Genomic DNA, 13,263 nt, shown 5'->3' with positions numbered 1-13,263 from the left:
GCAGATATGGGGATTCTAAGTGAGACTGGCATAGACAAGAAACTCAGTGTTCCATAATGTCTCACAACAGCACTCCTGTCTTCTCACTCCTCCTCTGGATTCTCTCTGTGTCAGAACCAGACTTGTCCAATTCCCAGGGCCCCCAGGAATCCAAGGAAGAAAATCTCCTTCCCCAAGGAGGAAGAATCTGAGGAGACTGAATGAGCAAGAGCTGGAGAATCTGAGAAGGAAAAAGGAGAGCAAAAGAAGCAAGGTCACTAGGAAAATAAAGGAAAATTAGAACTGTTACAGAGAACAGTACCAAGGGAGGGACCAGTAGACGGGGCTCTGAATCCCATCCTGGGAGGTGGTCTGGACCCCTAGACCAGGGGTGGGGAGCCTGCAGTCTTGAGGCCACATGTGGCCTTCTAGGTCCTCAGGTACAGCCTTTTGACTGAGTCCATGTTTTACAGAAAAACACTTTTATTAAGGAGATTTGTTCTGTGAAGTTTGGATTCAGTCAAAGGTCCACACTTGAGGACCTAGAGGGCTACAAGGGACCTCGAAGCCACAGGTTCCCTACCTCTGCCCTAGACCAATGGAACAGACATTTCTGTTCCTCAGGAAACTGGGTTCAGAGAAAAAGGTTTCCAAAGAAGATAATACCCACTCACCACCTCCACCTCTACATCTCTTTAGAATAAGAAAATTTTAATAGTATAGTAGAAAGAACACTGAACATAGAGTTCAGAGACACCTGGATTCAAATCTCTCCTTGACCCATAGTACTAATATTACCACTACCACTACTACTACCACCACCACCACCACCACTACTACTCCTACCTTCTGCTAACTACTACTAGTTAACATTTATATAGTTTTCTATGCTCCAGGTACCATGCTAAGTGCTTTACAATTATTAACTCATTTGATCCTTACAACAAACCTGGAAACTAGGTGTTATTATTAGCCTCACTTTACAGATGAGGAAACTGAGGCAAATAGAAGTTAAGCGACTTGCCCAGGGTCACACAGCTAATAAGTATCTGAGGTCTGACTTAAACTCAGCTCCTCCAGGATTCTACCTACTGCACCTCCTAGCTGCCCCCTTACTAGCTATGTGATGTTGGGCAAAACTTTTGGCTTCTCTGAATCTCTGTTTCCCCATCTATAAAAATAGGATAATAATAGTACTTATCTCACAGGGTTGTTGTTGTGATCATCAAATGAGATAATGTAGGTTAAGTTCCCTGAAAATTGTCAAGGGCAGTTTAAGCCAAATGATACCTCTGTAGTCTGGAGAGTGTCTTAAGCTTTTGTATCATATAGCATCTAGCACAATACAGGACCCACTGTATGCTAGGTATCAATGAATAAAACACCAACCTGGAGATGATTCTCCTAGCTAGCAAAAGGTGTGCCTGTTAGGGTCAACCTTATAGAACTGAAGTAAGAACTGTGGTGCTTCCAAGGGGCAAATAAGGTATCTCTGGTATACACTGTGTTTCCCTCAGAAAGGCTCTGTCCCTAAGAAACCCCAGACTCAGAACTCTGGGCAGAGGCTTGGAAAGAGTCCCTTCCATGAAAACTTATCCCAGATCACAAGCCCCTAGAGATTCCATTCTCTTAGCCCCAGAAGAGAAAACTAAGGAGCCAAGGACTTAGGATGAATATCGAGGTATTAGTAGTTTAAATGCCAGGAGCTCTGCTCCTGAACCTTACCATGGATTCTCAAGATGAACTCCCTGTTGGTGCCCACAGAGCAGGTCTGAGTGATTATCAAAGCTTTGTAGGACCCTGCATCCTCCATTCTCAGGGCATTAATCTCCAGGTAGTAACTATCAGTAGGGACTTTCAACCTTCCCTCATAAAGGGGGCTTATTAGCGTGATATTGGCTGGTTTTCTTCCTTGTCCTGAGTACACAACAGCAAACAGTGTTTGTGAAATCCAAGTGATGTTTTCAACTTTCTCTCCTGCCATGATTTCCAAAGGAAGAGTAATCGACTCCCCTACAATGCCAATCAATTCCCCTGGGCCTGCAATCCTTTTGGAGCCTCCTGGCCCTGCAAACACAAAAATAAAATAACAAAAACTTCCTTTTCCCAGATCCACAGGGTTCTAGAAGCCCCCACCTGTTGACAACTCTTTGTATAGTAATATTTCACATCTCTATAGCCCCTGGAGCTTTATAAAAAGTTTTGCTCATGGTTACCCTTTAAGGGGGGTATTGCAAATATTATCTTCAACCCCATTTTGCAGATGAAGAAACTGAAACTCTGAGAGTTGGCCAAAATTTCTGAATGTATATATGGTGGAGCCTAGATTCAAATCTGGTGCCAGCTCTCATCATAATGACAACAAAGAACAGGGTTTGGGGTTTCAAGGCAGAGGGAGAGGTGGAATGACAACAGATTATGATCAGGTAAAGAAATTTCAGAGTTCATGGACATGGACTTGGAATACTAGGGAATGATGCCAAGATAAAAGGTATGTATGTGCATAGGTATATATGAACATACACATATAAACATGTGTACACATATTCACATATATACACCTATACATATATATTGTATACACACACATACACACACACATATATATGTATAATATATATATATATATATATATATATATATATTTGAGGAGGAGTGGAGGAATAGGTCATGGGAAATAAATTAGTTGAAGAATTGGGAGGTTAGAGCATTTGAAGAGTATCAATATGTATGCTGAAGTCCCTTAGTATGAAGGCAGCTATCATAGAGGAGATAGACTGTGATCCAGGGACTGAACTGGTTAAGGAAAGAAGGAGGATATCTTTGAGGTCAGAAGACAATAGCCGACAGAATCTTGATTGGCTAGTAAATATGGCTTAAATGAATGTCGTGGGAAGAGTAGTTATAGAGTCATGATGATAGTGACGGAATCTAAAAGTAACAACAAAGAGCAAAGAGTGTTCCAATATCCCCCATCATGACTAGTGAGATAGAGGCACAAGTAAATGTTCAACTGGTGTTGGAAAGGGTGACCTCCAAAACTATGTCATCAAGAGGAAGCCAGGGTGGCATCTGAGGCTATAAGGTACAAAAAAGAAGGAAGGCCCCAGTCAAAAAGGGTGTCGTTCAGCTCTAATAATAATAATGGCTGACATATAACATAGCACCCTTACGGTGTGCAAGTTGCTTAACCTACATTATCTTTGATCATCACAACAACTCTTTGAGGTTGGTGCTATTATATACATGAAGAAACCGAAGCTCAGAGAGGCTAAGAATCTTGCCCATGAGCCTACAGCTAGGGTCAAAGGAAAGATTTGACTCAAGTGCCTCCTAATTCCAAGTTCTGTATTCTTTCTACTACTACACTCTGCTAAAGCTCTCCTATTCTGTCAGATTTGGGGGATGTTTATTATCTTATTTGGTAACTCTTTTCCCCAGTCCAGCTTTCCCATGGGACTTCCCGAGATCCCAGTTCCATTGGTTTAGGGGGCCAGAACTTATTCTGACATAGAACTCAGAGCCTCATTTATTGGGCCCTGCCTTTGCCCTATACTCTGGATACCCTAACTCCCACTTTCCCCTCCTTTTTCCAGTGACCTTGCCCCTCTTGATTTTCTTTTTCTCTTTCGGATCTTACAGTTCATCCTCATTCCACCTCTCTGGATTATTCTTCTTTTGGGAAGGGGCTTTCCTCTTTGAGGTCTGGGAGGTCAATACCTTTTTGGCTTTGTAACCTATAAACCTCAAGGCCATCTGACCACATTTATCCTCCCCTTAAAAGTTGTAGATTAGAGGAATGTCTGAAGCCGATTTTATTGGGGGGGGAGCGGAATAGAGGTGAAACATAAGAGATTTTAACTATTTTATGTTATATAACTATATATTATGTATTATTACATACAATATTACATAATTTCATATTTTACCTGATCTTGGTTTTCACTCTGAGATAAAAATGTCATATTCTTTAATCTTCGAAAACTTACTACTGCAGAACTAGGGGGAGAATGGAATTAAGCAGTTGCTCAGTTACTGGCAGCCAATGATGAGATATGTTAATATCTCTAATAGCCACAAGGTGGCCCCTGAAGCTTGAGATCTGAGCACCAGTAAACAAGGGCACTCAATACTTAGTGATTAAATGATTGAATCCTCTGGACAAAAATAATTCCTAGAGCTCACACAAGGTGTTTTGGTTGGGAGGAGGGAAGTAATTGAAGCAAGGACAGTAACTTTCCCTGAAAGGAAAAATGAGGCATCCCCAGAACAAACACCCATAGCAGAAAACTTTGAAAAGTGTATAAAATAAGGAATAAGAGGGTAAGGAGAAAAAATAAAGTAACAGAGATTGGGTGAAAGGAGAAGCTGAGAAGGAAAATAGTGAGTAAAAATAAGGAGAAAATTTAACAAATAGTTATTAAAGCTTTGAGTGTTGAATTAGAAAAAATAAAATTCATTTGGAAAAACAAGAAGTCAAGAACATCAAAAGAAATAATGAAAGCAAGTATAAAGGAAGGAGGTTTAGTACTACCAGATCTTAAACTGTATTATAAGGGAGTAATTATCCAAACCATCCGGTATTGGCTAAGAAATAGAAAGGCAGAGCAATGGAAGAGAGTAGACATAATTTACAGCAGCAAATAAACGTAATAATCTTGTATTTGAGAAGTATAAAGATAATTCATTATTTGGTTTAAAAAAATTATTGGGAAACGTGGAAAAAAGTAGGGCAGAAACTGGGCATGGACCAATATCTTACACCATTTACCAAGATAAGGTCAAAAATAGCTACATGACCTAGATAAAATGAGAAATTTTACAAGAAAATTAGAACATAGAACATACTACTTAACAGACTTATGGATAGGCAAACAATTTATTTTGAATAAGCAAGAGATAGAGAGCAAAGTTAGGTGTAAACTGAATAATTTCAATTACATTAAATTTTAAAAGGTTTTGTACAAACAAAGCAAATGTCGCCAAGTTCAGAAGGAAAGTGGAAAACTGGGAAAAAATTTCTATAGACAATTATCAGATAAAGGTTTTATATCTAAAGTATATAAACAACTTTGTCAAATCTATTAAAATATGAGTCATTACCAATTGGTAAATGGAATTTTGCCCAAGGAGTTAAGAAACTTTGACCCTTTGACCCAGCAATGCCACTACTAGGTCTATTTCCAATGATGATTATGGAAAAAGGAAAAGAGCCTATGTTCTAAAATGTTTATAGCAGCTCTCTTTGTGGTGGCAAAGAGCCAGAAATTGCAGGGATGCCCATCAATTGAGGAATGGCTGAACAAATTGTTGTATATGGTTGTGATGGAACACTTCTATGTTATAAGAATGATGAGCTCAATGATTTTAGAAAAGCATGGAAATACTTGCATGAAATAATGAGAAGCAAAATGAGCAGAACCAAGAGAACATTGTACATAGTAACTACAATATTGTTTTAAGAACAGCTTTGAGCAAATAAGTTATTTCGACTATCACAAATACCCAAATAAACTATAAAGAACATATGAAGAAAGATGCTATCTGTATCCAGAGAAAGAACTGATAAATAGAAGTATATACAGAATAAATTTACATATATATATATATATATATACCTATTCGTGTCTAATGGTAGCCATCTCTAGGGTGGGAGGTGAGGAGGAAGGAAGAAAAAAGGTACATGATAATTTTGTTGTATATTTGAAAGGAATAGCAAGTTGTGCATAGTAGATTTGCAGTTTCATGTGCAACCATCTTTTCATTACACTATGTTATGGAAATGCTTGTTTTATTCCATAAATTAAAAATAAAAAACTTTTAAAGGGGTATATTCCTAAGAAATCACATGTAGAACTCTGGGCAAGGTTTGTGGAAGGTCCCCTCATGAAGACAGCTGCTTTTCTTTCCAAAAACACAGGCCCTTAGGGGTACCTAGTCCTCTTAGGATCATAGATTTAATTAGGGACTTTAGATATTATCCAATCCAATCCCTCATTTTACAGATAAGGAAACTGAAACCCAAAGTTAGTTACTGCTTTTCATTTTATCTTTGTATCCCAGACATCTGGTATATTGCCTTGGATATGATAGATAGCTAATAAATGTTCATTGAACAGAGTTGAAATGAGTTTGAACAGTATAAGAAGACAGCATCCCCATAGTACCTTTGGTGTAAGAGGGTAAGAGCTGTGAAAATTTGCTATATATATTTTTTTCGAAGAAATGAAGATCCTCTGACCCTGACATTGGCCCTGAGATGTCATTTCGTGTCATGGGCTTCAAAGCCCATGTCTTGCAGACACTGTGATCAGGGAAGGTGAGAAGGGGACCTGCTGATAGTCAATGGCTCAGCCAATAGACAATCGTGGCCTGTCCCCAGTGGGCTCCAACTGAGAGAGGCTGATTCTAAAGGGACAAAACAGGGAAAGGGAATAGAGACAATTCATTCTTTTGTATCAGAGGGAATTCCCCCCTCCCCCCAAGTAAAACCCAGTCTGATCTATTCAAGAGCTCAAGGAGCTTCTTCTCCAGGCTCCTGGGAAGACAGGAATAGAAGTGGTTACCTGCACAAATATGCCCATTAAGAATAGAGAACTATAGCTAGCACTGATGAGGTTCTTGGTTGTGGAAGTATAATTTAGGAGACAGATGTCCCCAGGGCTCCAGGAGATGCTTAGGATTGAATTTCCATCAGACACAATAGTTCTAGGTCACAGAGGTGTCAATCATACTTCACAATGCCTCCTTCCTATTCCACCAAACATTTTAGGATGATGTTAAGTCACCGTCTTGATTGATCCTGCAGCTCAGTGTGATTTTTGGTTTTGCAAGTGATTGCACAGGAAGAATAAAAAGCTAAGACCACAAACCCAGAGGAATGCTGTAAACAAACTAGCTACAAACTATTCACGAAACTGATTTCAAAGCAGGCTCTCCCTACCCCATCCTTGTGAAGTTGCTTTTTTGATCCAAGTGTAGGATTTACATTTAGCTTCAGCCCAGAGTTCCATTCTGTTGATATCTGGGATTTCCATTCTGTCGATATCTGGGATTTCCATTCTGTCTGTCACACCCTATGTTGGCTCTGCCTCCCAACTTCATACCTCCTGAAATGCTGAGCATCAGTAAAAAATTTGATGAGTGTGTCACTTGTGTGCATCAGGTCTCTTCCTTTAAAACAAAGGAAGGGTAAAGGGATGACTACAGCTGTTCTCTAAGGCTCACATTTTCCTTAATATAATTAAATATAACAGATGCTGAATATTAGCTCCTTTACCCCCTTCCTTGCCTATTGGAATGATGAAGAAAATAAATGGTGTCTACTTGAAGGCGGCATGGCAATGGCGATGGGAGGCTGGGGACTGGCAATTGATGGAGACAAGAGAAATTTTTTAAGAAAAAGAGCCTTCAAAAAAGGGTACCCACAGAAAGGAAAAAAACTAAAGATTTTGCCCTTGTCTTGTATGGCAGAGTAGGAGTTTATCTCCCTACACACCACACACACACACACACACACACACACACACACACACACACACATTCCCTCTAAAACCCTGAGAAAGGAGTTTTGAGTTGGAACAACATGATGATGGTCCTTCTCTAGGAACCTCAGACTTCTGAACATGAGCCGAAGTTGAGTGAGTGAGATAGCCCAGAGTGAGTAGGGGTCAGTGCCATACCTGGGTCACAAGTGTTACCCATGCATTAGATCATAGGGTTTTCAAGCATTGGTTACATTTGTCTCCTTTTAGTAAAAATGTCCTCTGCAACATCATGAACTACAAGATTACAAGCGAGGAGTCTATCTCAGAATACTGTGAGTTAATGTGTATACATTTCCCCAGGTTTCCTAGATGAGGGCTATGAGCAAATAAGTTAAAAAGTCTGCTAAAATGCACCTGGGCCGTTCAAATCCTGAGTATCTCTCACACAAAATTTGCATAAGCAATTGTACCCCTTACTATGGCAACCTCCCATACTACAGTGAATACCTCTTCTCCCCTGACATTTCTAGGATCTACTGTGGGGAGCCAACTATATCCTGTTTAGGCCTCTTAGACCTCTGCAAGGCAGGGTCAATTGAAAATGAGCCTGTGCATGGCAAGGCCAGTTTTAGGATAAGAAGACTTGGCAAAGAAAACCTGGCTTTATAGCTGATTGCCCACATGGGTGAAGACAGAAATGTTTCAGTCTGGTTATCTATATGTGAGAGAACATAAATGTTTCAATCTGGTTAGCCTTGAGTAAAAATAGTGTCTCACTCCTAGGAACAAAAAGATAAAAAACTTAATCAGTGCTTTATTGTACTTTGAAATCAGGATGACTCAGTAATTAACCTGTATAAAATACTGTCAGTAACTCCATTAAAATCAGTCTATAGCACGACTATATGACTCGCCTAGCCCCATGTCTTTGTCTTTTTGTGTCAATTACTTCATCATATATTCACGCCACTGCGGGCACAGTTGGTGTCAGGAACAGGGACAAGTCAAGGACTTGAGATGAAGTAACATCTTACCAATACAGGCTCTAGAGCACATTCAAATGAGAGGTAAGAGGATTACTCCACTAGGCTTACTGGGGGATTGTAGAAATTTTAGAGATTTAGAGAGAAGAAAAGTAGACTTAGAAAATTTAACTATGGGATAGACACAATTTAAAGACAGGGATTTGGATCTGCAAGTATTAAGAAAAATTGTAACAGAAAGAGGTTTTCATATAACAGAAAAGCAAAAACAAAAAGGTACAATTGATTCAGAAAGATGGGAAATTATCAGAAAACAAATTCATAAAAGATTAAGGGAAGATGGACTAGAACACTTCCCAATGTCAGCCTTTTCCATATGGAACATTTTAAAAATATGTCTTTCTCCAGAAGGAAAAGTTCCTATGGTACAAAGAACAATTAAGCATGATATTGGGGTTGTAGAGAGATCTTCTGAGCCTCAGCCCAAGGATGGATGACAATAACCCACTGGGGGTAGACTAGCTAGTTGGGAGCTACCAAAGTAGAAAGGGAAAAGAAAAATGCTGGATTTCTAGAAATCCTTTTTGTGTGTCCTGTCATTTTCTGTCTATCTGTTTTGTGTTATGTGTCTCTGTGTGAAGAGAGTATGTTATCTGACTCTTTGTTGTTAAAGCTGTTGAAATAAGAAAATGCTCTTTCTTTCTTTCTCCCTTCATTCCAACTCTGGCCAAATTTGGAATGTGAAGAGAGATAAGAAAGAAAATGGGGATCTTTTCCCCTTAGAGTTAAGTGAAATGTGTTACTCCTAAATTCAATGTTAAAGTCAGAATTTATTATACTATTTGGTATTAAGACAAATTTGAAAAATGTATAGATCTGAAAAAGAGATACTTTGAGTTTCCCAGCTTGGGGAAGAAGGGACAAGGCACCACTGGATCTTTTCCAGAGTCCCACTCACCTTGGCTGGAGGATTCTAGGTTCTCACTTTCAAAAAAGTTTTTAAGGAGTGAACACAGAAGTAAAATTTACTCAAGTTAAAATTAGAACTATTAAGATCTTTTCAGGGCTGCAATAAATGTTAGAGCAGCTAAAAATTCTTTAGCAGATTCTGTTAACCATAGATACTCTGGTGAAACATATGAAACCTTTTTAAAAATAATAATACACTTATGAATGTGAAGAAAATTCAGTTTAAATGACAAAAGATATATATTTTATATCCCCCTCCTATCTGTAGACTCCTTGGGGGGGGCTTAAGAATTCCAGCTCAAAGTCAGAAATATATACAAAGATGTTTTAATTCATGTGTGGTTAATAAGAATCACCATGAGACTAGTATAAATAAAAAAAAACTGGAAAGAGGACTTAAAAAAATCTAGAATGTGCTTTCCCAATTTTTAGAATTAAGAACTTTAGTAATGATCCTATAAACAGAATTGGAAAATACTTAATAACATAAAGATATTAAATAAATAAATAGAATTAATAAGTAGTTTTTTAATATACAACTACAGAGATCCTTATCTGCAATTTAGTGACCCTCATTCCTATTTGAGCTGAAAAAAGTGGCTTAAAGCCTCCAAAATAGAGAAATAAAAGCAGAGAATGAGAGCCAATCTGAACATATCTTACCCAAAAGACTGTTACTTACTATATTTCTGAGAAAACAAAAATACTTCTTAGAATAGGAATTATCTCAATAGATATTTCTAGCTTGCTGTGGTCTTCCTAAGTTTGCTACTTGGAAAGTTTAAAAAGTGATTCAGCTGTGAATATACAATAGAGAGTTGACTCCTTTTCAAAATAATTGCCCCACTTACTAGCTGCTTTTTCTTATTTAGGCCCTTTATTTTGATGTTTTTTCCCCTAAAGCCTCAATGTAAATTAAATTGTAATAACATTGAAACTGCAAAAATTAAAATGCATGTTGCAACAAAAGCTCTACTCCCTGTTCTCTACTTTGCTATTTTGTTGCCCTCTCATACCCCATTGACAACAGCCCTGGACCCTTGGGCACCTTGACACCCACACTTGTAGGCAAGCAGAGGAACCTCTCCTCTCAAGCCCCCAAGTCCTTGCTCCCACACCACCGGAACCTGGAATTTTTGCTCCAAGTTTCCCAAAGCCCAGCTACTCCTATTGGGAAGCAAAGGTTCCTCAGGGACTCTCCTTAATGACTCCTCAGACCTTTAATTCAGGTGCTGGACTCTACAGCTTCCCAGCACTCCCCTTTCCCAAATTCCTGGCTCGACCATCCCCAGTCCACAGTCAAACTCTGCAACTGCGATGAGAGAAGAAAAGCCTCTATGCTTGGTAAGCCCAATATATGTAATGATTTGGGAATGCAATTAATGTCATCTGAAATTTTTCTGTTTGTATTGTTATTGTACTTCTAAATTGTAGTAAAATTCTCCTATATGGTAAAACTCAGGTGAATGTTGTGAGCTAAAATTAGTGTTAGACAAAGAAATTTTTAATCTGAATTTTGTTGAAACTAAAAAATGAAAACAATTGTGTAAAACTGGTTAAGTTACTTTCTCAGCTTTGCTAACCCTGTCTTATGTTTTATAATTTCCCATTTGGTAAACCAGGTATTCCTACCTTTACCTGTAGTTAATAGAAGGTCACAGCTAAAACAATTCGGCCAGCACTTATGAAACTTGTAAGATTGTTAACTAGGTTTTTTGGGATTACTGTTTTAATGTTAAAAACCAATAAAGTTTTGGAGAGATAAAAGGAATTATGTCCACCTAAAGATATTGATTAGGATAAAGATATTGATTATTGTGAGTTATTATTATTGCTGTTCAATTAACTATCAACCCCCTCTGCCTGGAAAGGAAACTGAGTATACCTTGTTAGCAATGAGTCAAATTCCTTAGGCTTCCTTTTTACCTGGGCCAAAAGAAGTAGTTAGAATACTGGCCCAGCACATTTCAAACTGAACTAATTATAATAGATGATTCCAAGCTGTTAATAAACTTTCCCAAGAAAAATATGTATGGAACTTAGAAAAGTATATTTGAATAATTAAAAAAGGGATGCATATTGTTATTTGGCATTGAGAAATTTATTAACTATATAGCCCCAAGAAAATTCTATTTACTTTAAGTTTACTGTTCAATAAGGGGATGGTGGTGGAATTCATTCCCAGGGATATTCCAAAGATCGCATGATTATAAAGGTGCTTAGCACAATGCTTGTCATAAAATAAATGCTATTTGAATGTAAACTGTTTTAAGTCAAAATAATTGCTTCATACTAATTAACTTTATGTGGATTTTCTTCAATGTGAGGTTTATGTTAATGGTGATGAGATGAATGACTCTTTATGTAAGGCAATTTGGGAATCTTCTCCATGGGACCTACGCATAGCCCAGGACCTTCCTGTTGGGACTCTGGAGGCTGACCTGGGTCTCCCCAGCTGTGTGATACAGTTGTAGATAATTCCTCCATTGGTGCTGATTAATTGTGGTGATATTGGGTAACTATTAAGACTTACTGCTTGTAACATAACTACTGAAACTTACTGACTATGACATACCTATTGAGACTTACTGATTGTGACAGAACTATTGAGATGTACTGGTTGTGACATAATTATTGTGGTTTACTAATTGAGACCATTACTATTATCATTAATGTAAATACTAGTAACAAATATGTGTAAAATTTGAGATTCTGTGTTGTGAGAAAAGCAATTTCTTTTATAATCTAAATGTTGTTAGGCTAAGAATTGTACTGAGTTAGAAAACTTTTAAATCATTCTAATTGACCATGTCATAATATTTTGTAGTGTTATAATTTAAAAAATCATAAATTACCAAATTTTGTCTTTAATTGTTTTGCTATCATTTAGTAAATTTGTGAGATTGTTAATTAAGCTTAAGTCTAGTATTTACAAAATTATGTTTAGTTTTTTTTTCTCTTCAAATATGTGGAAAAGGTTTGGTGATCAAATTTAAGAATTGTTTAGTACTTAGAAATTAATAATAATATCAGGATAAATTGTAACCTGTTTCTGAGAAAGGGAAATAAGTTTATGAAGAAAAGTTTTGTAAAATCCTTTGCATGATTTTTAGAAAGCCTCAACCTTGAATAAGTGTACTCAGAGAAAAAACAAAAGATAGCAGACAGGCCCAAAGTTTTTCTATTAACGCCTTCCTGAGATCCATGTTACTTCTCCTTATTTTGTAAAATTGCCAAGACCCCTGTGGGCTAGTTCATCAGCCCTGGAAAAGAACTTATTTGATTTATGTAAATTCTAAACAATGAACTTGGCTTGCTGAGAAATTGCAAGTTTATGTACAATAGATAAAAAGGATTCTAAGAGTAGTAGTATTTTTCCTGTGATCAGTCTCTTACTGCTAACAATGTGAGATTCTGTTACAACACCTCTTTGACTAAGGAACTTTGTGATATCTAAGAATTTTGTAATAACTAGAAACTTTGTTACAATACTTTGGAATTAGTGTTATTTAAGGACTTTTTCATCAACTTGGTAAAGTTTTATGAACAAAGGTAGAAATGCATGCAAGCCACTTAGGGCTCACTTTGTAAATGTTCCTTAAGCAATGTGAGAATGTTATTTTGTTATTTGACTAATATCATGCTAGTCTAAAGTTTTGTTAGAACTAATGATGCCCAAAAAAAAAGAGGTTTGTGGTCTACTTTGTAAATGCCATCAAAGAAACATGGCATGACTAAAAGGTTAAGATTCTATATGCATTGTGTTAAAAATTGACAATTTCATGTATTTATGTATATACTGAAGCCTGTTATTAACTCCTTAAGTGACATCTTATCCTCCTAGT

General features: G+C 37.4%; 1 protein-coding gene across 1 annotated transcript in view; it reads right to left on the bottom strand.

The window, feature by feature from the left end:
- LOC118846863 overlaps positions 1 to 13,263 on the bottom strand; it is a 102,129-nt gene that overhangs the window by 69,540 nt on the left and 19,326 nt on the right. Inside the window, 2 exon segments of the mRNA XM_036755557.1 lie at positions 116 to 220; positions 1,705 to 2,046. Coding sequence (XP_036611452.1) covers positions 116 to 220; positions 1,705 to 2,046 — 447 coding nt within the window.

This window comes from Trichosurus vulpecula, chromosome 4 (assembly GCF_011100635.1).
Source record: "Trichosurus vulpecula isolate mTriVul1 chromosome 4, mTriVul1.pri, whole genome shotgun sequence".
Lineage (NCBI taxonomy): Eukaryota > Metazoa > Chordata > Mammalia > Diprotodontia > Phalangeridae > Trichosurus > Trichosurus vulpecula.
The sequence above is the reverse complement of the archived record's forward strand: the minus strand, read 5'-3'. Positions and strand labels throughout refer to the sequence as shown.